The sequence below is a fragment of the Lepidochelys kempii genome, chromosome 5 (genome assembly GCF_965140285.1).
Source record: "Lepidochelys kempii isolate rLepKem1 chromosome 5, rLepKem1.hap1, whole genome shotgun sequence".
Taxonomy (NCBI): Eukaryota; Metazoa; Chordata; order Testudines; family Cheloniidae; genus Lepidochelys; species Lepidochelys kempii.
The window spans coordinates 101950931-101978708 of NC_136384.1; the positions used below are offsets into that span (position 1 = coordinate 101950931).

At 42.4% G+C, this 27778-nt stretch overlaps 1 protein-coding gene across 3 annotated transcripts in view; it reads left to right on the forward strand.

Annotated features, from left to right (window-relative positions):
* Positions 1-3818: 3818 nt before the first annotated feature.
* The window catches only part of LOC144930565 (uncharacterized), a 105121-nt gene continuing 81161 nt past the window's right edge, over positions 3819-27778 (forward strand). Inside the window, exon 1 of one of the 3 annotated variants that reach the window (XM_078852889.1) lies at positions 3819-4198. In XM_078852889.1, the coding sequence (XP_078709015.1) occupies positions 4039-4198 (160 nt within the window). In that variant the 5' untranslated portion in view covers positions 3819-4038. The remainder of the gene's footprint in view (positions 4199-27778) is intronic. The other 2 variants (XR_013635844.1, XR_013635845.1) reach the window with 2 other exon arrangements.

The following is a 27778-nucleotide window of genomic DNA, read 5'->3' on the forward strand; positions in this document are numbered from 1 at the left end:
CCAAAGTCTGTGGGAGCTGCAGGTGCCCAGTACCTAAGAAAATCAGGCTGCAGGTGTCTAAAGTTGGGGACCCAGAAACTGAGGATTCCAAAATTAGTGGCCTCTTTTGAAAATTTGGCCTCACCATGCTTTTCTAAAGCCTTTCTTTGTAATCATCACAGTGGTAAGGCCAACATATACATGCTCCTCAGGCATACGGAGATCCCTACTCCTCAGTAACTGTTTTCATCACACCTCTGTTTGCAAGCTGAAGGTCACCGGTCATGCTGAAAACACATTAACTTGATGCATTTTATGTTTATAGGTGGTTTGGGTCCAATTTATAAATCAAGTTAATTCAAATGCTGGCAAGTGCATTTATCTCTACGACATATCCAGGTAAATGAGTCAGGCAGGGGAGCTCATATCCTTCTCTTAGAATCCCTGGTCCAGTGATGGCAATGCTAACATCACATACTCGTATACTATATTTATTTAGGTACCATGAATGGTCTTTACAGGTCACAAATAAAAAACAGTTCCTGCCTTCCACAGCTTACAGTCTTCAGGATAGACCCAGATAAATCAAGATTCATGGCAGGGACCTAGAGGAAGAGGTTCAGCTTTGACATTTTTGTTTGTCTTTTTCTCTTCTCTGATGTTAGGACACAGAAGGCATTTGGCCAATGTGGATTGGTGCTTGTGGGCCTTGTGCGAGAAATGGCTTTTTGGTAGCTATCCAAGGGCTTTCATATTTGTGTGGGGTTTTTTTCTTTCAACCCAGAAGGGACCATTAGATCATTTAGTCTGATCTCCTGTAAATCACAGGCCATAGAATTTCATCCAGTTATCCTTGTATTGAGCCCAATAATTTGTGTTTGACTAAATATGTCTTCCAGAAAGGCATCCAGTCTTGATCTGAAGACCACTTCTCTTGGTAGTCTGTTCCAATGGTCAGTCACACTCACTGTTACAAATGTGTGCCTTGTTTCCAGTTTGAACTTACTGGCCTTAACTTGTAGCCATGGGTTCTTGTTATGCCTTTCTCTGCTAGATTAAGGAGCCCTTTAGTACATGGCATTTTCTCTTTGTGAAAGTACTTATACACAGTAAATCAGATCACCTTTTTTTTTTTTTTTAAATTTGATAAGCTAAACATCCCCCACTCTGAACTCTAGGGTACAGATGTGGGGACCTGCATGAAAAACCTCCTAAGCTTATCTTTACCAGCTTAGGTCAAAACTTCCCCAAGGTACAAAATATTCCACCCGTTGTCCTTGGACTGGCCGCTACCACCACCAAACTAATACTGGTTACTGGGGAAGAGCTGTTTGGACACGTCTTTCCCCCCAAAATACTTCCCAAAACCTTGCACCCCACTTCCTGGACAAGGTTTGGTAAAAAGCCTCACCAATTTGCCTAGGTGACTACAGACCCAGACCCTTGGATCTTAAGAACAATGAACAATCCTCCCAACACTTGCACCCCCCCTTTCCTGGGAAATGTTGGATAAAAAGCCTCACCAATTTGCATAGGTGACCACAGACCCAAACCCTTGGATCTGAGAACAATGAAAAAGCATTCAGTTTTCTTACAAGAAGACTTTTAATAAAAATAGAAGTAAATAGAAATAAAGAAATCCCCCCTGTAAAATCAGGATGGTAGATATCTTACAGGGTAATTAGATTCAAAAACATAGAGAACCCCTCTAGGCAAAACCTTAAGTTACAAAAAAGATACACAGACAGAAATAGTTATTCTATTCAGCACAGTTCTTTTCTCAGCCATTTAAAGAAATCATAATCTAACACGTACCTAGCTAGATTACTTACTAAAAGTTCTAAGACTCCATTCCTGGTCTATCCCCGGCCAAGACCCAGCATACAGACAGACACACAGACCCTTTGTTTCTCTCCCTCCTCCCAGCTTTTGAAAGTATCTTGTCTCCTCATTGGTCATTTTGGTCAGGTGCCAGCGAGGTTACCTTTAGCTTCTTAACCCTTTACAGGTGAGAGGAGCTTTCCCCTGGCCAGGAGGGATTTCAAAGGGGTTTACCCTTCCCTTTATATTTATGACAACACAGTAAATCAGATCACCACTTTTTTTTTTTTTTTTTTTAAATTTGATAAGCTAAACAGAGTCTTTCACTGTCAGGCTCCCCCTGCCCTGCCCCTGGAATAATTTTTGTGGCTCTTCTTTGCGCACACTTTCCATTTTTCATATTTTTTTCCCAAAAACTATGTGCCACCAGAACTATGTGCAGTATTTCAGTATTGATCTCACCAATGCTATATAGGTAACATCATCTCTCCCCTCCTAGTGGCTATTCCCCTGTTTATACTTCCAAAGATTGCATTAGCTCCTTTTTGCCACCAGATCACATCTGGGAGCTCTTGTTTAGTTTTGTCCATTATGACCTCTAAATGCTTTTCAGAGTCACTACTTTGCAGGATACTTTCCTGCATTCTGTAGGTATGGTCTGCATTCTTTGTTCCTAGATGATCTTGCATTCATCTGTATTGAAATGCATTTTGTTTGAATGGGCCTGGTTTATCAGGTGATCCAGATCACTCTGTATCAGTGACCGATGCTGCTCATTCTTTACCACGCCACCAAACTTTGTGTTATCTGCTGAATTTATCAGTAGTGTTTTTTTATATTTGCTCCCAGATCATTGATGGGAAATGTTGAATAGTGTCAGGCATAGAACCAATTCCTGTAGAACCCATTAGAAAAACTCCAGTTTGATGATGATTGATTCCCCAATACTTTTTGAGATCTGTCAGTGAGTCAGTTCTTAATCCATTTAACATGCTTTACTTTCACCATCATAAACAAAATGAAAAGGAGCACCAAAATAATTTCATTCTATTTTCATTAAGCCATACCTTCCCCCCCCCCCGTCTTCTAAATATGCATTTTGAGAAGTGGAGATAAATATTAGACCAGATTCTTTGCTGACATATAACTCCACTGGAACCAGCTGAAATAGGCTCACAGAGTTCAATGCACACCCAGAGCATCATATGCTACCATCTCACAGAACAGTGGATGGAGGAATAGCTAGTTCAGTACTAACTAATTTATGGAATTGCCATTAGTGGATGGTGAGAAATAGTAGCTACTCTTAACAATCAGAATATAATATACATCCATTTGCATATCACACTCCTGTTGATTAAAACACCATTTCATGCATAACCTTCTGATGATACCACATCTATGAAACTATCTATTTTTACTGGCTGATACTAGGATTTTACTGAGCTGGTTAAACTGATAGAGCATGGCATGCATGAGACAATAGGGCTATCTCCCCCAGCTGCACTAGCATCTGTCAGAAAACGGATTCTATTTAAGTTACTGTAGCTGTAAATACAGTCATTGGCTAACACAGGATCCGCGTCTTATGCTTTGAAAATAAACATTTCAGCTTTTCCTCTGTGCTAATCTAGCATGTTCTATTAACATTGCAAAAAGAAAAGGAGTACTTGTGGCACCTTAGAGACTAACCAATTTATTTGAGCATAAGCTTTCCTGAGCTACAGCTCACTTCATCGGATCCAGTTTACCATATCCAACTCTTGATCCGCCTCCCTATCGCCTCCCACACACGCTTAGGTGCATTCAGTTTGCATCCCTAGACTCTCTGCTGTCTCTCAAGGATTCCATTGCAAGGGAAGAAGCTTTAAACTACACCTAGGGCTCCAGTGGGGTCCTGTTAGCAGAGGCTTTCCAATGCATCGTGCAAGTGCTTGGAGCCAGCTGCTGTGATCCCTACTCGCTGCCTCTGGGCTGGATTGCAGCACCGCGCGGGGGGCTGCAGCCTGGGTTCTGGCAGTGGCATAGGCGGCGAGTTACGCGGGCTCGTGGAGCCCTGGCACCAGGATTATTCAGAATCGGGGGCCCTGCTCCACCAGTATTTGGAGCTGGGTCTCTCCCCCGGCCCTGCGTGGAGCGGGCCCCGGCCCCCACCTGCCGCCCCGGAGCGCCCCTGCCGCGGAAGGCAAGCTTGCCTGCCTGCCTGCCTGCGCGCGCAGCTGCCGGCTGCTGTTGCCTATGGTAACAAGAGACGCCGGCCGCAGTTCGAGGCAGGCGGCTGACTGCGGCACCGGGGGAGGGGGCGGGGGCACCCACGTGCTTGGCAGCCCTCTGCCCTCCCCCCGCCAGGAGGAGACTCTGAGGGGACCTCACTCACCTGCGCAGCTGCTGGGCTTCGGTGAGTATTTGATTCTGTGATCTGCCCGTCCCGTCCCCGTCCCCCCCCGCCACCACTCCTGCCCCACACTGGGCAAGGGGCAGCCCCACCCCCAGTGAGGCTACCATGAAGGGCAGCAGGCTGAAGCAGCGGAGGAAGGAAGCCACGTGTGATGGCAGTCCCCCCCCCCCCTCCACCACCCACCCACCCCGGGGGGGGGAATTCCTGAGCCGCTGGGGCTTGGGTAAATTTTGTGACACCCTGCCCTCCCCCCACCCCGCAGCCACCACTCCTGCCCCACACTGGGCGAGGGGCAGCCCCATCCCCCACCCTCAGTGAAGCTATGGTCAGGGGCAGCAGCATGGGAGGCCACACATGATGGCAGTCCACCCCCCCCCCCCCACCAGTACCCACCATAGGGGAGGCGAGGGGGCTTCCTGGACCTGAGTGGGGCCCTAGGAGCATGTGCAGAGTGAGTGTGCGGCGGGGGGGGGGGGGAAGAGGAGGGGTCTCACCCGGAGCACGCTGCTGCCAGCAGGGAGGGGCGGGGGAAGAGTCATCTCTGACCCTAACCCTGGGACAGACTGTCTCCACCCCAAACTCTTCGCCCCCAGCCTTGCCCCACCCCAGAGCCTGTGCCCCCAGCACCCCAACCCTGAGTCCCAGTCCTGAGCCCCCTCCTGAGTGTGAACCCCTCATCCCCAGCCCCACCCCAGAGCCCTCACCTGAGGGGAAAAACACGCAACTTAAATTTGGCAGTCAGTTTAGGGTATGATCATGTTTAGCACAATACTTGATTATTTTACACCCTTTAAAGTATATAATTGGTTGTATACAGGTGTTATGAAGTGGGAATGTTCTTAACGTTTTCTCTGAATACTGTGTGGGTGCCTCAGTTTCCTCTATGCACGTAAGGATCTTCGTGGATGAGGGTTTCTGATAGTTGTAGAGCCCTAGAGAGCCAGTGTGATGCTGTCTACAGAGAGAATGGCCGACACACTGTCTCCTGGCAACTGATGGCCTGGGCCCCTCCCCTGCAAAGTGCCAACTGAAAGTGTTGGAGAACAAAGAGATCAGGTGGCCGCCTTGTCCAGAAAAGACACAAAGGTCAGAGGAGGGGCCGGAGGTAGTGTCAGTTTGGAGCTGGCTGGGGAAACTGGGAGAGGCCCAGAACTTGGGTCTGGGCTCCCCACCCCCAAGTTGGAACTGACTGAGGGGTCCTGTTTTCTGTACCTACAACAAGCTCTGTTGTATACTGTGTTCCTTCTGTTTTACTGGCTGGCTGAGAGTCACGTCTGACAGTGGAGTTGGGGTGCAGGGCCCTCTGGCTTCCCCAGGAGCCCCGCCCAGGCAGACTCACTGCAGGAGGTGCATGGTGTGGCAGACAGCATCACACTGGCTCTCTAGGGCTCTACAACAATCAGAAACCCTTATCCCACCACCTAGATCCTTAAGAAATGCATAGGGGAAACTTAGGCACCCACACAGTATTCCCACTTCGTCACAACAGGTACAATAAAATATAATATATTGAAGCAGGCGAGTGCTGCTTCTGACTTTACACTTTTAATTGACCCTTGAAATCTAGTGATGCCGGTGCGTTGTAGCTTCATTTTATCCCAGCAACAAATTCTTGATTTGTAGGACTGCTAACAATCAACAACCCTAACCCTATATTTGTTTTAATTTTAGAAAGTATTTGCTTTTGAGGGTTGTTGATCAAAGAGTGCATAGTTGATTCCGTGTTCAAAAGAGTATTAATAACTTTGATATTCTCAGTTAAATATTTTTTTCTTACAATAGTGATATTGTGCAATAAAGGGAAACTTTATTTCCAGTCCATTTTTACATTATTTAATAAAATATATATTGGCTTACAGGGCTGGGAGGAGGGGGGGAACTAGACCCATTCTGGGCACCACCAAAAATTATACGAACCTGCCACCCCTGGGCAGTGGAGTGAAATGGGGCCAGTTACTGTATATTACTCCCAGGGTTTCTTTTCTAGCCCTGCTCTTTTCTGTCAGTTCCATTAGACTTTGATTGTCTGGAATTGTTAAAGTGATGCTAGATTGGCAAAACCCTCTTGGCAAACAAGCTCTCAAATTGCAGTTAAAGCTCTCTGAGGCCCCCTTTCAGGCATGAGTATTCAGTTAATTAATAGGAGATGTTCAAAGACTCAATAACTCTATATGAAAAGGGAAAGTCCACAGGATAACTCAATGCTTGATGTACGGCTTTGCAAATGCAGCCCACCTAATTTGCTATGGTACCTTGGGGAACAACAGTGCTGGGGCCTAACCCCTTATTATCATGATATAAGCAAATTGCTCATTTAAAGAAGTTGTCAACTTTGGCAGCAAACTGTTAACCTAAAACAATATTTAAAAGTACAAATAAAAGTCTCTCTCGGGTGTGCTGAGCAGCTGTGCCTGCTGCTTTCACATCCAGTCTCCTACAGCCGTTTCTGGGTCTTCATGCTTCCTACGTAGCTTGTCTTCCTCCCAAGAGAGACTATACCTCCTAGCATCTCATATGGTTTTGTAGTTGTAAGTCCCAAAGCGGGCACCAAAATGCATCAAATTTAGGTCGCGCCTGAGTCGTGCTCACACTAACGTAAAATACAATTGGCAGTTTAGTTGAAAAGATACCTGTTCATCTCGGGGTTTGGTTAAAGGTACAGTTAGCTGGAAACAGGGTCCAGAGCTGAAGGGGGAAAAAATGTGATTTCAGATTGCCAAAGCAGAAAGTTCAGTGTGTGACTTCAATTTAAGTGAATAAGCATGTTAAAGTCCCTTCCAGGCTCCTGTGGATTGTAAGGAATTTTGCCGCTGCCTTCCATGATAGAGCACAGGTCTGTGAGATTAATGTCAGCCCTGCATCAGGGTAGCAGCAAGACAGTTGGACATCTCACAAAAATTGTTCCATAACATCCGCCCTGCAAGCAGAGGGGGCTGAATTAGAACATTTGGATTGTCTACTCCCCTTGCTTCAGCCCTGCTGCAGAGTAGGGGCAGGGAATTTACAGGTACTGACCTGGGATTAATAACAGCCTCTCAGGGTAGAAGTAGCAGAGGCATTCGAGGGGTAGGTAGCAATTTCTGTTTTATGCTCAAATTTATGCTCAAATAAATTTGTTAGTCTTTAAGGTGCCACAAGTACTTCTTTTTCTTTTTGCAAATACAGACTAACCCGGCTGCTACTCTGAAACCTGTTTTTCTCCTAGTATTTGAGTGTATGACTTATTTTTCTGTCTTGTCCTCAACTTGCTAATCCATAGTTAAAAGATACCAAACATCCATTGCCCTGGAAAGCATAATTGAATCTTTTTTGTTCTTTCTGATCACAGGTTTTTTAAGTGTACTCAGTGCTGCTCCCACCACAGGTTTTTCAAAACATCAAGAGCAGATGACAGAATCACTTCCAGTATTTGTATTTACACAATGTGGAAATACTGAGCAGTTAAAAAAGTTAAACAACAAATATTTGGGTCTTTTTGTTGGGAGAGGGCACCACAACAATCTGAAAGGCTGCTTAAATCCCATTCTGATGTTATTTTAGGCCCTAATCCTGCAAATTGCCCCAGGCAAATGAATCCCTGCACTCTCGCAGAGCCCAGTTGAAGTTGATGGGGCTCTGCATAGGTGCAGGGATCCACTAGTACAGAATCGCTATGGGACTGGGCTTATAAAGGCCCCAATCCTGCAACGTATTGAATTCTTAGCGTTGAGCCCTGACAAGGGAACTGCTTACCTGTAATGGCCCAAAGAAAGTAAGGGGAGATTTTGTTTCTCTGATATTGTCTTCATTGATTGAGACATTGGTTGTGGGGTTTGTGGGGTTTTTTTTTTTTTTTTTGGTGGGACTATTGAGATGTAAAAACCAAATTGAAGAAATTTTAATAATTTAGAGAATAACTATGATTTAAAAACTAGTTCTTTCTGCTTAGCATCTTGGTTTATTCTACTGCAATTCTGACATTTTAGTAGACCAATGTTGTCTACTAAACACAGCTGTTACTGGTTGAGATACTATGAATCTTATATGTAGAGCCCTGCTAATCTGCAGACATTCACCGACCATGTTTGTGGATTACGGATGGATGCAGATCCAAATTTTGCATCCGTGCAGGTCTCTACTTACGTGAAAGCACTGGTTTCTACCTGTACCAGGTGTTGCAATAGCAGCCTCAAAAATAATGTTGAAATTCAAGTTTAAAAACTAGTCTTCAATTGTGTGTGATTTTTAAGGTCTAAAACAAGAATAGCGTAGTGTATGCAGTATTATGCAGAGTAACATTTATTTGTAGCACGGATGGTATATAAAACAACAGGTATTTAATCTGTCACTGGCTTCATCGACGAGAGAGGTTTTTTTTTTTGCTGCTAGTTGGTCCCAGAGTGAGTATAGCAAATCTTTAAACAGTATTTTAAGACCTCCAGTGAACACCCATTTGCTGCAGAATGTAATGCTGGTGATTCTATAGGTGACAAATTTCCTCTGAATCAGTACTGGGGTAGAGGGCATTGTGGGGTTGGAGGTGCTATCTTTTAGGTAGGTTCTGGCCGTTTTAAAATTATTAGGGGTCCATGGTAAGTTCTGAATGTGTAGGGGTGTTAACCCCAGTGTAGTGGCAAGTTCTCTTCTCTGGTAATTATATTTTACCTTTCAAAATTCTCCTTTGGTTTTAGTTAGGTACAACATTCTCCTTCAATTATTGTCCTAAACTGTCATGTAGTTTTGCTTTGCATTGTTAAATAGCTGTTATGTTACACCCATTAGGTGGCTGCACTTTGTGATCTCAAAACATCATCCTTACCGCACCTCACAGACTAGGTAAATTTCATCTAGCAAGCGGGGTAGTTGAGAGTCATAATTTATTAAACTTTGTAAAGCTCTTTGAGATCACAAGTGAAGGTGTTTAAATAACTAGTATTTCTATATTTAATATAAACCGGGGGGTGGGGGTAGGGGATGTGCATAATAAAGTATGATATTCTTCCCCTCCTCTAAGCAGATGTACAGAGGCTGAGCATAAAAACTTGACAATTGTCTTAGATAACTAAATAATGTTACCTCATTAATTGCAGAATTCCTGAGTTATTTCCTATACTATTTTTATTTTTCATTTTATAATTTAAGCCCCTATCCTTGGCTCTAGACAGTTTAAGAAATGTTTGAAATAGACAAGATATAAAATATAGGGAATACTGCAAATGCTGAAGTACCGCAATATAAGGTGAAACTGGAAAATATTAACCATGACCACTGTAATAAAAAAATGTATTAGAACTTGCCACTACACTGGGATTAAGACTCTACACATTCAGAATTTACTATGGTAAGTTCTTGTCACCTAAATTCTACTCATGCTGTTGCTTTGTGCTGCTGCTACCTAGCAAGTTTCCTAGTGCTGCCACTACTGTCAGGAAGTGAAGAAGGTGTCAGGTTGCTCCTGACACTACTTTTACCTCCCATCTGTTGTTACCCAGGGTTTTCAGAACCCAATGCGGTGGTAAAGTTACTGTTTCTCTCCAGGCATTGCCAAGAATAAATCAGTGGGGGCACAGTTTATTTGTCTGATAAATAATAGATACAAGCAAGAATGCTTTCATCTAAAACTACTTTTTTATTAGATTTTAGGTGCACGCATGTTGTCACAGTTGGGCTAAAGCACTTAAAAATGTATAGCTACCCAATAAGTCTGAAATGGTTCCAAGGGCTCAGCAGCTGGTCTTTGGGGGGGGCACCTTCCATCTAGCCGCTGGGGAACTCAGCTGTCAGATCCTTGCCCAAAGAAAACTTCCTTGGACTGGTCCAAAGCAAATTCTTTCACCTAATCTTTTATAGTTAACTTCAAACAAAGCACATGACCTATAGTGACTCCTAGTGGGTCACCATAGTAACCTCTAATAGGTCACCAATTCTTCTACTTTCAGCAAAACTAGAAATCTTTTAATAAGAGATAATGAGTAGTCATAACAATATCTTACATATCAGAAGCGCTCAAGACCAAGGTCAGCCATCCAAACATTCCTTCTATTCTCACAGTACAGTCACTTCTTATTCTGTCCTCCCATTCTGATAACATAACTGCATGTTTGCAGTTTTGTTATTTGGCCTTGCCTCTCAGGGCCTAATATTTTTTCCTAGCTATGCAATGTTTGTTCAGCCTCAGCCAGCTGAAAACCACACAAAATTGCTGACTGCTGTACAGTAAACTTCTGGGGTAACATGCAGGAATGTCAAATTCTGAGTAACACTGTCTCAACAGTCTGCCTAGCTCCTATGATAGCCCTTGGAACAGAATTAACAGACTATTATATACGTGCCAGAGATGTGCTTAGTGCGGCATGAGGGGAAAAAATATAAAACTCCCGTCCCAAGGAGCTTACAATCTAAAAGATAGACACAGATAAGGCCAGATGTACTGGGGAGACCCAGAAAAAGTTGTTAAGCTAGTATACCACCCCCCGCCCCCATTCTTCAACTAGGTAACATTGGGGACAAAAAGACATTTGACTGACCTGGTTTAGTGTTTATGGGCTTTGTAGCTAGAGAGATTCTTCGTAAGGGATTTGGATGACAACAGGTGGGGTTCTGGTATGCTGGAAATGGCATGTCAGTCTATGCTTGGAAGGCAGCATAAAAGAAGACAGCAGAGGGGAAAAAGGAAACGAAAAGGGTGATAGTGCTGGCAAGCTGCCTTGAGGGGCAAAGGAGGACACAATAAGAAATTAGATTACTTTCAAGGCCCTACCATTTTGAAAGAAGCAATGGTTGGCAAAGGGAGCAAGTGAAGGAAAAGTGGTGTCATCTGGTGGCTGGGTGAGGAAGATAGTTTTAGCATTTGAGCTTTGGCTGGATTGCAGGGAAGTGAGAAGGGTAATATTCGGAAGGCCAAAGAGGAGGATGCTGCAGTAACCAAACTGATAGATAACCATGGACAAGCATCTTAGCAGTTGGGGAAAGGGTTGGATTTTCAAAATGTTGTGGAGAAAGAAGCACAGCAGAATTTATTAAACCTTCATACGTGGGGAGGAGGAGATGGAAGATTCAAAGATGATGACAGTGGCCACTCAGCTAACATCCACTGGGATGTGTTAACTGGGCAGACCACCCAGAGAGTGAACTGGGTGGGGAGATGAGGCGAGGGGCAGGGTCATCCAGCATGGAGGAGTGGGATTAAAGACCGGGTGCTCTGGTTAGGAGACACATTTTAGGTGAGTCTCAAAAGGGGCCAGGGTGGCATCTTTGAAACTGTGATTGGGTGCATGTGGAGTGTCTGAAACTGTGGCTTTGGGGAAAGGGTCTTTACCTAACAGTGCAAAATATGTAATTTTCACTCTAGACAATTTTTTTATCTCCGATTAAGGAAAAAAAAACATAAAACCTTCATATGAGAGCACAGTGATTTCCTTTGTAACTTTCTGCATGTGACACGAAACACAAAATGGCAGACGCCTCAAAGACTGCCCTGCAGCAGGCATGGAGACTCCATTACATTTAAAGGCACCGTACACAGGAACAAGAAAGGAGATTGGCCTTCTGTGCTGTGTGTCAGGTCCCTTGCTCAGACTGTACCAGTCTTTATCAATTCTTTGCTACAGACTCAGTTTTCAACTTTTAGGGCCATACAAGGCCCTTCTTTCCTTGCACAAGTGGAATGTTGATGCTGATGGGAATTATTCACATAGGTTGAGGGCACAATATGGCCCTTACTTTGGGAAGCTATTGGGAATTACGCTAGTTGACTAACTGAAGAACAGATAACATGCAAATAACCTTTGGCCCCTTTGTATGCCTTCAAAAAAGGGAAATAACAGTGTTCATGATTCTCAAACTAGACAACAAAGCATCCAGTGTAACCTTTGAATGCTGTTTCCCATCTACAGTCAGATTCTAATTAAAAAGACAAACAGTCATTCACCAAGAATGTCTACATTTATTTCAGACTTTAATCATGGTAATCCAGGGGAAAAAAAAGAGGGACCATAGTCCAAGGGCTGGTCTGTAGCTTATTATTCAGCTGTTAGCAAGTAATGTTGTTCAATTGATTGATTCAGGCTTTAGCATTAAGAATAACCAATGGAGGATTTACCTTCTGTAGCAGGTTTTGTTTTTTGTTAAAGAGAATCAACTTGAGAGTGTGAAGGGGTCATGTAATGGCTGACTGTGAGACAAGAAATTATTTTACAGGAAGAAATACTAGTTGCCATGGTTTCAAGAGACAAATTCCAAGGTTATTCCCTGAAATTCCTTTACTACTGATCTCAGCAGAGAGAGGGACCCCCACCCTATACTGAATATGATCCTTCAGTCCTCATCAGTGCCAGCAGCTGAGATTCAGGGTATAATGTGAAAAGCCTGAAATGCTTTCTGAAAACAAACCAGCCATAGATTTACAAAGTCTATAGTTCTGCCAAGTAGATTATGGCTTTTTGGATCTTTCTGCATGCCTGGCTGGGTTTTCCAGTAATCTGTTGCTTTCCCTAGTGATGGGTGCTGTGAGCTGAAACCAAGAAATTTTCATCTGAAGGCAGAGAGGGCCTGATCCAAAGCCAAAGTGTGAAGGTATCACTTTGATTTTAATGGGCTTTGGACTGTACCTAGAGTCGCTTCTTATTTCATCTTCTGTTTCCCTGGGCACCATGCAAAGGAAGTCACAATCTCTACCCCAAGGACCTCAGTCTAAGGCAGGCGTAGAGAAAAAGGGTATGAGTGAGGATAGAGTATATTTTCACTTACGTTAACAAATAACCTTTTTCTTCCATTTAAAAAAAAAAAAATTTTTTTCCCTCCTGAGGTGAGAGGACAAAGTCTTCAGCAGGGAAAAAAAAATATTATTTGGACTCTGTTTATTCCATGATACTTTATCTGCTGTTATGCTTCTTCTAAACAACATCACTATGTAGCTCTGTGTGTGTGTGGTGGGGTTTGTTTGTTTGTTTTGTTTTATAGGCATGACATTGACATTTCTGAAGTTAAGTGATCATTAAAGCTGCTTCTGCAAGTAGGTATGCACAGGCAAACCCCTGTGCCCATGCAGAGCCTCACTGAAATCATAATAACCTCTATACTACTGTTGGAAAAGTGTCAGGAGAAACACTATATTTTCCCACCTCCTTGTATTTGTTACCATGAAAAGACTTGTCCCTCCCCTTCTAAGGATTTGCCAATGTAAAATAGGAACACCATTGCAAATAGTATTATTTTATTTAACACGAGTGAATTTTGTTTTAGTATCAACATAAAGTGGGAAGGCACCTACTTCTAATGGCTTGTGCCTCGATTTATGCAAATGTATGTAAGATTATGTAAATTTACATCCTACAATTTACAAAATATGCTTCATATTAGAAGAAGAAATTCATTCCCTTAGGATATGGCCAATGCCTTAATTCCCTCGTTAGTTCAGCAGACATTTGTTACACTGAGGCTCTGAGGACTGTAATATACCTTAAAGCAAGCAGTGTATATTACAGTGCAATCACCATCTCAAAGTGAAAAGATTGAGGAGTACTCGTGGCACCTTAGAGACTAACAAATGTATTTGAGCATAAGCTTTCATGGGCTAAAGCCCACTTCATCGAATGCATGCAGTGGAAAATACAGTAGGAAGATGTATACACACTCTCTCACACACACACACACACAGAGTACATGAAAAAATGGGTGTTGCCATACACACTATAACGAGAGTGATCAATTAAGGTGAGCTATTATTGATATTGATCACTCTCGTTATAGTGTGTATGGCAACACCCATTTTTTCATGTACTTTGTGTGTGTGTGTGTATATCTTCCTACTGTATTTTCCACTGCATGCATTCGATGAAGCGGGCTTTAGCAACACCCATTTTTTCATGTACTCTGTGTGCATATATATCGATGAAGTGTTAGTCTCTAAGGTGCCACAAGTACTCCTCATTCTTTTTGCTGATTCAGACTTACACAGCTACCACTCTGAAATATCTCAGAGTGGTTGTCCTTGCTGAGAAGACTGTTCCTGGATAGGCTACCTCTCAGCCAATTATAGTACTGGTATCTCTGTGTTCACCATGTGTTCAGCTCAGTCACCAATGGCATGACCCTGAGGCTTTTGCTAATTTTAATTCTGATCAATATACAAGGGGGGAAAATGTATCAGATAGGTGTTTCCCAGGTCACTTCCAATCTCTTAAACACCAGCAGTAACACTTTGCAGTGAGTCACTGGGTCAAATATAGTATGCACTACTACAACTTTCAGCCTGTCAAGCCATCAACTCATCAGCTTAATTAACATCTGTACAGAAGGAAATGGCTTAATTACTAGAGCATAAGAGATTTTACAGGTTATTCACACAATAACACTTTTTTTAAAAAAAATTCCTGATACTAGATAGCCAAGGAGATTATTAATGGGATAAGGAGCCTTTCACTACTAGCTCAGATTGATAGCTAAGATTTACTGTGCAGAAATAAAAGCAGCACTGAAAAGTTAAGTCTCTGAAGTCTTTTTCAGAAGTGCAAAGTTCCACAATTTGTGCTAACGAGAGATGTTCATTGTCTAATGTTAGACTGTTGCTGAAGGCAGCATCTACCAATAGGTATTGCACAGAGGTATTCTTTGCTCTGCCTGTGACTCATGTGTCCTTGGGGAAAGTCACATTACTCTCTCTCTCTCTCTGCCTTAGTTTCCCCAACTATAAAATAGGGAGAATGCTATTTTCCCACCTTGGAGCTTTATGGATGGAACATGCTAACACTTATTTCTCAGTGACTGCATAATTAAAGTTAGAGAACATTTCCATTTGGAGTCCAGTTTAGACCCCTTTTTAATTTTCCCACAAAAGTACCTTTTGACCTGAAATATCTCCCCTTTAGGTTCAGGCCAGAGGCCTTTTTGCCAAAAATATGAAGTTAATTGGACTAGCCAGGAGATTTTTGCTTTTATTCTGAGGTTTTCCCCCAAATTTACTTTCATTGGGGAAAAATCTTTGTCTACATACTGAAACTTAATGTATGTGTAACATAATATCTGTAGAGCAATGTCCATTTGGAGGGGGAAATGGAGTAGAATAGTAAACATGGGGGCAGGTTTTCAAAAGAGCATGTTGGTGGCTGAGGATTTTTTGTTGGTTGTTTCTTCCCCCACTACCCATTGTGGAAGCCAAGTGCTTGAAAATCTGGCTCTCTGTCTAAAAACACACAGCTTCATGTAAAAGCCCAGTTAATTTTGGTAAGTGATGACAGTGTACTTCATTTACAAATTCCAAGCACCTAGAAACAAAGAAGAATCAGAATTTCACCCTGCTCACATATTAAACACATTATTGTGATCCAAGTAAAAAGAAATGCCTATTTCATCACAAAAAAAAAAAAAGTACTTGTGGCACCTTAGAGACTATGCGCAAATAAATTGGTTAGTCTCTAAGGTGCCACAAGTACTCCTTTTCTTTTTGCGAATACAGACTAACACGACTGTTACTCTGAAACCTATTTCATCACAAACTTTGGTTTCTAAACTTCATAACTACTCAACATCAGTTTTCCCTATGATGGGTCTCCGTCAAGTCCTCAATGGAGATTATAATATTACCTGCTAGGCAGGTGGAGTTGATAATTTCCACTGCTCTCCTGATGAAAACAGCGTTGGAGACTTTGCAGAAGTTACAAATTCTCCCAGCAACTGTTGTGAACACCACAGGAGGTGGGGGAAAATACCGGGCTCACCAAAGCTACAAACTTTACCTGCTATACTGATCGTGCTTATCAAGTCTGCTGTGCTCCCCCAAATGATATAGCCCTTTATTTAAATTCCCCTCTCATCTGATGGTGTAGATATTTTGGTCCAAAACCTCCACAGAAAGGGGGGAAGGGCAGAATGAATTTCATATAATCCAACATCACATCAATTTAAATGTAATTTTGGGGAGGACAGGACATTCATTTTCCTATGAAATATTTTCAAATACAGTTTACTATGTCTTGCTTTTGTTCTTCTGACTTTCTCTTTCTTCCATTCTAACTTTCAGGGTCTGTTTGTTCCCTGTTTTCATCTGCCACATCCTCTCCTGCATTTTTCTTTATCTCCTATCTCTCTCTCTCTCTTTTTTTTTTTAATCTTTCCCTTCTGCTCAGTCCCTCTCCTGGCATCTGCTCATTGCAACAATTTCTCCTAACTTCTCCACTTTATTCTGACTACTTCTTTTTCTATTTCTCCAGTCTCTTCCTCCATTTCTACTCCATATCTATTTCACCATCTGAGATCTACCCAACAGCCACTCTCACACTCATGCCCTCATAGTCACTCACTCATGTCACTCACTTTGCTAGCGATGGAGTGAAGAGAGGATTTGATAGCTGCTTTCAGTGCTAAGTGCCTTGGTTGCTCAGGCAGGGCACTGGAAGGAGCTGCTTTCCTATAAGAGGTTTCAGGTGTTCTCCATGACTCTACGGGTCTTTTAAGGAAGAGGGTCATCAGAGCCATAGTGCACTTTAGTCCTTCTTCAGGCCTGGGGAGTGATTCTTGCTCCTCACTAGACAACAGTGACTGTGGCCAATAGATTGTAATGGTACAGGGAGACTCGTGGATAGCTGAGTGGGGTATAAGATGAGTCCAATGCAGAAGACATGTGGAAGTGGTGAGTGGGCCCACAGATGCCTGCCCTCATCACTGACACTTAGCAGCAGGGAGAAGTAATCGAGTGCTGAGATGTCATACTGCATAGATTGTATCTGGGGAATTGAGCAGAGACAAGCTGTATATGTATGTCCTCTGTAAGAAACAAAAGAGGCCCTCTGCTCCACTGGGATGTAAATGCCTGGTTTCCAATGGCCCAGTGCAAACCTACCTATGTGTCTTCCTAAGGTGACTGAATTCTAAGATGATCAGCACAGGTTACATGACTGCAAGTTCAGATCTCTTGGAGGTCCAGTAACACTACTTCTATAAATTCTGTACCCCACAAGAAAACTTGCCCACCCCCAAAAAGCAGGAAGAGGAAGTTGTGTGAATGAGGGAGAGTTGGGGGAAGTAACTGCAGTCAAAACCAACAAATCTATCCGGATTAAGTCCCCTCACGCTAGTCAAAAATCTATTTTACCATTTCCCAGAATCTAACCACAGCTCTAGTATGATAAGTTACTGGACAGCTTTCCATTGACAATAACAATTGACATAGTCTGAACCTGACAAATTAGTAGTTGGAGCCTAACCAGCTGATCCTTCCCTGGGCGTATTCTTGAGCGCAGTTGTTTTTGTGGGGGGGAAGGAACAACCTAGAAATTTTCCAAAGAAAAGCTTTAAGTCAGTTACAGCTATATAAAATTTAAAAAAAACAAACTTTAAAGTCAGAAAGTTAGGTACTGAGATACTAACACAGAGCTTATTTCGGCCCATCCTTTGCCTATAGCAGCCCCATCTTCCCCCGTTGATCCCTAGCTTACTTTCCAGTATAGACCCCAGCTCCTCAGTATCCCTACCAAATCTTTACACTCTGTACTGCCCTGAAAACTACCAACAACCCACCTGTTACAGGCTCAAGAACTGAACCTCTACCAGGCCAGCTTTTCCCTAAAAGAAAGAGACCACATCATGCATCTTAATCTGTACATGTATGCAAGAAAAACATCCTTCTTCCAACCATCATCCCGCCACAGACTGGAGACCCAGCTGTATTTCACCAATACCCTCATTAACTGTTTACCCTGTTCACCATAGATTAGATACATGCCAGAAATCCATACATACCAGTACCCTGTCCAGATTATCTTTCTTATGGACTGCAGTACAAAACCCTCACCCTAATATCTGAGCTCCTCCTGGGTAAAACCAATTAGCAATAGAAGGGCCCCTAATGCACTTTATGCACCCTCTATCTCTTCTCTCTTTTCAGAGTAAAAACTGGGGTAAGATTTTGAGGTGTGGGGCTGGGTAAAATGGAGTATCAGTTTTGTAAGTCTGTAAATGTTAGTGTTACACATTTAAAAAAAAAAAAATCAAAAGCCTCAAGCCACTTGCTAGCTCTGTCACTGTTACTGTGTGGAATATACACCTTTCCGCAGTTAGTCTGCTACTTATGCGGGAAAGCTGGCACAATGCCAAGACAGTCTCCTGCTAAAAATCTTCTCTGAAAACATTCTCATTTATTAATTTCTGCCTCCTGTGTCAGTAACACACATTGTTCAGACCAAATCAAATTGTATATGCAAATACATATGCAAGGGAGGGGGAGGAGAAAATACTAAGATTTAACTGCCTTGTGTCCTACGACAGAATTGTAATTTCCCCAACTCCTGATTAACGAAAGTTAAACAAGTTAAATATAGCTTATGAATAAACATCCATAATTATGGGTTCAGCCTTTCTTCTGCATTGTTTCTTTACTACAGTTTTACCCAGCAACACTTCAGTTGATTTCATAAGCCCAAAAGACTAAAAATCTTAATTCTCCTAGTAGTGAAGTATATCAGGAGTAACGCTAAGTAAGTCAATGGTATGTAAAGTGGGGATGCGAGGAGAATCAGGCCCTAACGATTTTGCATTATATCTTATGTGAAGCTTAGCCGGGTACAGAAGTACTACATCTGTGATTCAAGTCCTTGAACGCTTTTTCTAAATGGACTAGAATTCTCTCTTCTTGATCTGAGCTGCTGACCCCAAATTGGGGAAGATAAAGCTTTTTTGGCCTTTTTATCACAGAACTGTAGGCAGCCATTAAATTCCCCCTTTCCACCCACCCCCGTTTCAGCCAGATTTAAAATTATTGTTCTTTCTTTTACAACTGATAGAGCTGACAGAATTAACTTATGATGAGTGGGAGTCTGAATTCAAGTTTTCTGTTAGCTTTTGCTCAAACATCAGGGATCCCCTTCTACATCAGGAACGATGGTGCCCAGACACCATAAAGTTTTGCACAGTATAGACATATAGCTAGAAGAATGAGAATGCTTCAAGGCTTGTTTCTCTAATAACTCATTATGATTATGTAAACATTCTTTTCCTAATTGGTACAATTTACAGTCAGGTACAATTTATCATTGTACCTGATTTGTCTCATAGCTTGGGCCTATACTTCATGTGTGGTGTTCACATTTCTTCTCAATGAACTCAGTTCAAACTTGTGGTTCAGATCTTCCAGATCTTTCAAGTTGCTGACAGTGCAAGTCTGGAGGAGATGGGGACAAAGGTAGTGACTTTCATGATTTTCTGATTCTGGTCCCAGTGGGCAATGGCCTGGTCCTCAGTCCAGTCTTCAATACAAGATATTGACTTACACTGGATGCCAGTGGTCCACGGAAGGTAGCCTGGGATCAGCCAGGTGAAGAGGAGCCCTGGCCATGTCTCCTCCTCTCTAGTCATGAACCTTATGCCAGGAATCAGAAGAAGGGATTTATAGGAGATTGGACTGGCTGCTGGATACCAACCTAGGATTCCCTCTACTAAGGAGAATATTCCACTGCTCAGTAAAGCCATGTGGCACAAAACAGAATTAATGGGCCAGATTCTGTCTTGGACTTCCACAGCTAGCTGATCCGTCTTGGCTTCCAAATCTTTTAAATTTGTACTTATCTTTTGTAACAGAACAAAAAATGTGTCCACCTTTACCCAGTATTTCTCTCTCTCTGTGTGTGTGAGTGAGAGAGAGAGAGAGATTCCAGGATTTGCTGCATCTGGAGGTTTATGTAGTGCTGAAGAAGATGAAGGACACTTTATAAACATAAATTATGTTTTACATGGCTCCCCTCGTGCCTACGTACTTTCTGTTTGTATTTCTGAAAGGCCATAACTGTCTTATTGTTTCCACCTCCACAGCAATCTTATTCTTTTCGTACTCTCCATCTTTGCCACTTAACTGAACTTCAAGCCAGAAGCATTTTGCCATTTAGGGCCCTCTTGGACTCATTCCTTGGGGGACTCACCTGACTCTGGAAGGTCTGATGCTTTGTTCTTCTCCATCTGCCCTTCTTTCTTGCAGGACAAAGCATTGACCTGCAATAGCTAGTATAGTGTAAGGACACAAAGGTGAAGCCAATATAGAAAATGTAAATTAGTAACTTTAAAAGACACGTCAAATGCTATTTAAAATTTTAGGAACATAGTAACATAGGGGTTGTGATACTATATCAGACTAATAATGTGTGGAGTCCAAACTCCTTACTGTGATCAGTATCAGATGCTTAAGAGGAAGTCCCTATAATAAACAAGTATGCAATAACAATCTTATTGGGGAAGTTTTCTTCCTAACTCCAAGCAGATAGTGGCTATCTTATATTCTGAACTATAAGTATGTACATTTTTATCTTACCTAGTGTAACTGTGGATGTTCTCACTTATTCATATAAATTCAAAAACTCTCTTGAATTCTTAAACTCAATTATACCTTGTGGTAGTGAGTTCTAGAGATTAATTATGCATTTTTGTATAAGTCCTTTTATCACTTTTTAATTTGTTGCCTTTTGATTTCATTGGTTGACTCTGGGTCCACTTTCAGAGCATTAAGTAAGTGCATCCTGCTGGCCTTCTCAAAATCATTCATTAATTTATATTTTCTATTTTGTCACCTCTCGTTTTTTCCTCTCTAAACGAACTAATCCTAATCTTTTTAATCTCTGCTCACACAAGTCTTTCTGGGACTCTATGCTCTTTTCTGGACCTTTCCTTTTCTGCTGTTATCCTTTTTTTAAATAGGGTGATTCTAAGACTGACTATAGTATTCAAAGGGAGGGCATACCATCTTCCCCTTTCCTGTTTATTTTTGAATTTTAATAAATGGTGTGACAGGGTCGGGCCAGATGGCTACAGGACAGTGATAGAAGGCAGATATATTAGCCCCAGGTTAAGTAGGTCCCTTTTCCCTGGTAAGGTAACAGGGAAGTTTCCAGAACAATCAGGAACTTTCTGGAAACAATTAAGGCAGACAAGCTGATTAGACCACCTGCAGCCCATCAAGAAGCTGCTCTAATCAATTAAGGCAGGCTAATCAGGGCACCTGGGTTTAAAAAGGAGCTCACTTCAGTTTGTGGTGCGTGTGAGGAGCTGGGAGCAAGAGATGCAAGAAGCTGAAAGTGAGAAGGCGTACTACTGGAAGACTGAGAAGTACAAGCATTATCAGACATCAGGAGGAAGGTCCTGTGGTGAGAATAAAGAAGGTGTTGGGAGGAGGCTATGGGTAAGTAGCCCAGGCAGTTGTAGCTGTCACGCAGCTGTTACAGGAGCCACTGTAGACAGCTGCAATCTACAGGGCTCTGGGCTGGAACCCGGAGTAGAGGGCGGACCCAGGTTCCCCCCATCCCTCCAACTCCCTACTTGATACCGGAGGAGTTGAACTGGACTGTGGGTTCCACCAGTGGGGAAGGTCTCTGGCCTGTTCCCCAATCCACTAGGTGGATCAGCAGAGACTGCGGGGCTTGTTCTTCCTTTCCCCATGCTGGCCGGTGATGAGGCTAACTGAGTGAACGGCAGATTTGAGCCATGAAAGTGGCCAAACTGTGGGCTGCCGTGAACCTCTGAGGCGAGAAAATCTGCCAATAAGCACACGATCCACCAAGGCAGAGGAGGAACTTTGTCACAATGGCTTTATTGGCAGTAAAAACAATAATACAAAAATACACATAAAATAGCTTTGTTGCATACAAGGAACCACAAAAACTAGTAATGCACACTGCTAATTACCATTATCTCAGTGCCTAAATCCAGCCAGTCAGTTCCTGGACTGTGTGGGAAGAAAGCAGTCCCAACAGAAGGCCATTAGAAACAAGTAAAATATGTCTAGAAACAAGTACCATTTCTCCTGCTCTCCCACTCCAAAAAACCAACCAACCAAAAATCCCTCAAACAATACATTCAGAAAAAAAAAATCACCACAGACTTTCCCTTCAAATTCTGCCGGGAGAGGGGTGTGCTTTATTAGTAATAAGCGATGCAGCAGGCAGACAGCTGTAGGAAAGAGATCTTTATTGAACATGCATAGAAGCCACTCAGGCGTTCTGAGAGACCCACACTTATCTAGTAGCAACCTAGGCCAGCTTGCATCCTGCATCACTGTAGCCACACCAAACCAAGTCACTCCTGAAGCCTGAGCCTCTTTTCCCAGTTCTGCTAGTCACACAACAGGATGGACATCAGTCAGAACTGCAAACTTGAAGTATTCAAAAGTAATGTCAGTCCCCCAAAATCATGCAATTGGTGGGTTTTTTTGTTTTCAAATGTTAGGTTCTTTTATATGCCTACTGTGGGTTGTTTGTTTTGTTTTGTGTGTTATTTTTTAACCTTTAGGGTGCACTCCCTCCATGCCTTTTCTGCAATCATGAGGCTAGAAGTTCACTTTTTTTAAAATGAAAGCTGGGATTCTTATGCAATCTCTCTCTTTCAAAACCAAATGCCAAATATTGCCAGATTCTCAATAAAACCCTGAGAGTTGGCAGTACTGTGGTATCAATAGATAAAGATGTCTTCACTACTCACTCTTTCCCTTTCTTAAAATATCTTGTTTACATTTTTGATTGCCATGAGCAGAAGTTTTCATTGAATTGTCCACAATAATGCTAAGGGACCAGATCCTCAAGTGCTGTAAATCAGCATAGTTCTGTTGAAGTAAACGCAAGGAAAATCCCCAGCTGCTCTATTAGTGCTCCTGCCTAAACATCAAAGTAGTCAAAAGAAGGGGGGATGACTGATCTAACCTTTTATCTTAATATTTGCATTTTAATGATTTCATTTATTCTTAATTATAGCTTTCCTAAGACTAAAGTTTGTCTAACACTTTCCATAGGACTGTTTTCACTGAATTTGTGAACTAATCTCACTGTTCACTGACTGTACGTTGATTGATTATGCATTGATGTGTGTAGGGAAGCTGATTTCTGTAACAGCCACTGAGAAAATTTCTTTGCCTGGGGAAAAGTAGCAAATCTTGGGGGGCCCTTTATCCATATCTACATGACACTTGCTTTGTTTTCCCCCAGTCCCCTTTCCTTGTCCTTTCCCCAGTTCTATCCATCTACTGCTCTGACACCACTGGCAAGGAAGGACTTCTTTTAAGCATTAACACCCCTTTCTCATGGCTGCCATGGGGAAGGAGGCTTCCTTCCCCATGGCTGCCATGACAGAGGGGTGTTAACATCCTAAAAGAAGTCCTTCCTTGCCAGTGATGTCAGAGCAGTAGGGGAGCACTCCCGATGCCTCACCTTTTGGAAATTTTAATAGGGTTTCTCACATTTCCTAATAATTTGTGAGGCTTTAAAGGAACCCACATTTCCTATGTGGTGTACCCCTCTTCTTTTCCACCTTTCAGTAGCCTTGGCTAGAAAGATGTTGATGATGTCTTAGATTCCCTCAAACTGTAAAATGTTGAGGCCCCAAAAGATGTCTTAATTTGTGTACACAATTTTCCACTGGCCTTAGACATGCTGAAACTCCTATCTGAGCAATCTACCATACATCTGTTCATCATCCTTTGATGAGGTTTTAAAGTTACAATTTTTAAGATGACATGAGATGTCTAGTGCTACTCTATTCTGCCTATAACTACAGAGGCAAAGTGAGCTTGAATAACTAATGTTAGGTTGTAAAACCACAGGAGAACACTAGCAGAGGTCGAATATAGAAAACCATGTCATTCTGTATAAACATTAGTAACTCGGTCATCTCTGCTGGAGAAAGTTCACCAGGGTCATGCACTAGCTTACAAGGTTCTTCCTTTCCATAACAACAAATTTGTATTTAACTCTGGGGGACAGGGGCATCACAGGGGCAGGGAGGATTATTACATGTGCAACATTTAAGGTTGAAAAATCAAGAACACGGGAGTACTCAGAGTAAAGATTGAAGGTTCCCTTGTGCTTATGCAGGGCCATCCCAAGGGGGTGCTGGGCCCAGGGCGGAAGTGATGAATACGTCACTTCCGGGACTGATTGCGCCAGCCAATCACACCGGCCTGCGAGACCCCCGAAAGTGCGGGGCCCGGAGTGGTCACCCCGATTTGCTGTACCCAAGGGATGGCTCTGTGCTTATGCCTCTCCTATAGTATTATAAATGAACAAAAATTTGTCAGTTAATATGTACAACACACATGAGCTAGCATTTCTTACACAAACTTGAACATACTACATGACAGTGCAGTACTTTCAGTCTGTAGTATTGCCTTGATTATGCCTCACTGGAGATTTACAAAATAAGCCAAATTTGGAGAAAATTGGTTCAGTAGTGTTATGAACATTTAAAGTTGAATGATCTGAAGTCTGAGACTGTCTCTTGTTTGATCGTAGATTTGAGGACACTGAGTACAAGGACTTGGCTTGCCCTTAGCTTTTGCATGGGTTGCACAAGTGTGGAGCAGCTGGTTTGCCTCCTCTCCACACACACACACACCTTCCCATTGCAAACATGCAACAATCTGGCCCTCAATTAGTATAGCCTTATTTAGCACTTGAAACCCAAAGAGAAACCTCCAGGAAAGAGCCTGTTCTATATTCTCCTATTCCTATTAATTACTATAACGATTTTGGATTAAGATGTTCCAAGTCCAAAATGTCAGAAAAAATGGGCAAGCAGCCAGTTTAGAACACACGAGTGCCTTAATGTATGAATAAAACTGATGAACTTAGGAAAAAAAAATCCTACATGGTAGGGAGGGAAAAATAGAAGAAATAAAAAAGTCAGTTGTGCAATAAATTCATTACATACGCACCCAGTGTAATGCTGCTGAGAGAATTAGCTGTGTTTATCAGCTTCCCTCTAAGCATCAGATCCATTTAATGTAATACTTTCCTAATCATCTAGAAAAGCCAGCGTTTGGCTCTGCTTTATTACTATTCCATAAAATATTAATGTTGCAGCAGTCTAGAGCAAGGAGCAATGCCAGCAATATGATTGTTGACAGGGGCAATCAGTGACTAGAACGAACGATCAGTTCACAGAAGGGGCCGATCGAATGGATGTTTCTGCTCGTTCTGGGGAAATAAGGTAATCAAAAATGTGTTGCCTGGTGATTCATCTTTAACAAACATTTTAATTAAATACTTTTTCCTCTCCCCACCCCATCCCCAAACTTTAGATGATGTGAAAGTACTTTGGGCTGAAAAGATGGATCAGCTTGGATGAAATTGTGGGGTTTGTTTGTTTTTTAATCCAAAATTTAACTGTCTTCTAAAGATATTTTGGTGCTAAAGATACAATTTTTTGTGCTTATTTTTAGAGGTTGTTTTGCATTGCTCAGAAACAGCCTTTGCTTTTAAAATTAAAATTTGCAGATCATTAATGTATAGCTCAGATCAGGTCTGCTCTCATTTCGCATGCAAGGTGCATGCTCTGCTGACATTTCTTTAAAAAAGACTACAAAGGATGTTTAAAAATTCACTCAAATGTGCACACGGAGGAACTTATTTACACAAGTGCATCAGTAAGCCATGCTTAGCTAGTTTATGCTCTGTTCTGCTCTGCAATTTATCCAGGACTTAAAAAAAAATTGGGATCCTTTCTGAAATTTTAAAAGTAACTTAGTACATCCGATGCATCCAATGAAGTGAGCTGTAGCTCACAAAAGCTTATGCTCAAATAAATTTGTTAGTCTCTAAGGTGCCACAAGGACTCCTCTTCCTTTTTGCTGACACAGACTAACACGCCTACCACTCTGATACTTAAGGACAGATAACAATAGAAATCCCTTTTGAGCAGGTATTGGTTGGCAGGAAGCAAGTAATTCAGAAAGGTGAAGTTAAGGTGAGAGACCATGGTCCTGCTGCTACACTGCCCTGCAGATCAGAGAGGGAAAGGATGGAAGCAATGTTGCTATTGATTCAGGTCTCTCAGTGACTGGAGAGTCAACCCTAGGCCTCAGAAACCTTCCCACTGAAAACTCTGTCGACACTGTGAATTGTTTAGGCTTGGATAAAAGAGCATATTTAGACCAAACAAAAAAGGCCTGGTCAAAAATATTCCAAGCAGCTCTACTGTGCACAGTAAAGATTGCACAGTCGAGCCTTCTCTGTGTATCCCCTCCATGGCTGAGAGGTAGTTCAGCAGCAAGCTAACCAGTGAGAGCACTAGTTGTGCTTAGTTTGCTTCACACTTCAAATAAAGGGAAGGGAAATTAATCTGTTGGCTAAGTAACCTTAAGGCTGTCATCAAGTGCAAGAAGAAAAGGAGTACTTGTGGCACCTTAGAGACTAACCCATTTATTTGAGCATAAGCTGTGAGCTGTAGCTCACGAAAGCTTATGCTCAAATAAATTAGTTAGTCTCTAAGGTGCCACAAGTACTCCTTTTCTTTTTGTGAATACAGACTAACACGGCTGTTACTCTGAAACCTATCAAGAGCAAGGAAATTCAAAGACAAAGGTGAATTCTACCCTTAATTCAAATGGTTACTTGCGTCTAAGGCTGGAGCTCAGTGGATGATGTCATGTGCACTAATCTCTAGCTCCAAAATGGAGAATCAATAGCAACACATTAACAGTGTATAGAGTTCCTTGCTCTGGCTATCTGGTGCCAGCAGCAACTTGAATGTTACTTAAACATACTGTTTTTATTGTTTGAGTGGCCTCATATTGAATAGCATCTCCTGCTGCCAATGCAGATACTTGTGTTTTCTTCATCTTAACAAAGGCTGTGAATTCCCAGGAAGCTGTTTAGGTCTCAGATGACTGGGATGTATTGTTAAAAATGGCACTCTGTGAACTCATGGGATTGTTAACTTGCATTAAAGTTTGATAAAAGGCTAACAAAGGACAGATGATGTGTGCTTGGAAAAATGGATCTGTTTGGCTTTCTCCACACAGTTGACAGACACTTGCAAATCAAATGTGAAATACTACCTAGAAGCTACAGTTGCATCCGATGAAGTGAGCTGTAGCTCACAAAAGCTTATGCTCAAATAAATTAGTTAGTCTCTAAGGTGCCAAAAGTACTCCTTTACATTTTTCATTGTCCTCTTGATCCCTCCCTCCTCCTGCTCTCTCTTCATTCGTGAAATGATGAAAGAATTGGCATGCTAGGCAATTATCTGTGGTGTGTCAGCTGACATTCCAATTCCCTTTCGTCTACACTGGGCCAGGTCATCCCCTTCATGGAGAGGAGAGGAAGAGGAGGAAGCATAGGTACTGGTCAAATGATGCTGGTAAATTCAGAAGGAGGAAGTGAAGCCGAGGTAGAATTGTTCCCCCAAGCCCCTGTCCGTGAGTGCCAGCATTATCCTCTAGAAAATCTGCACTGTTTGCGGCAGAAAACCCACTGGAAGTTAATGTTGATCAGAGCAGAAAATCCTTAACTGCTGCCTTCAGCAGTAGTTACTTCAGAGCCACAGCTGGTCCCCCAATGGAGAAGGACTGGAAGGGAAGGAGACCTGCTGCCAGTATTAAGTGTGGAAACATGCTACTGGAGGAATAAAGGGCATGACACAGGCACTGGCTCTGCATGCAGGTGCCTTAGTATAGGCAGGGATGGAAAAGAATTTGCCAGCAGAACTCGGGCATCTGTGTAGCGAGAGGACCATGCCACCAGTCATATTTGCACACCCTTCTCCCTTGGGAGGATAATGCAGTGGAAACCCCATACATGGAGTTTCCTGTGAAGTCTTACTCCTCCTGCAAGGTTTCTACGGAAGGGGATAATAGGA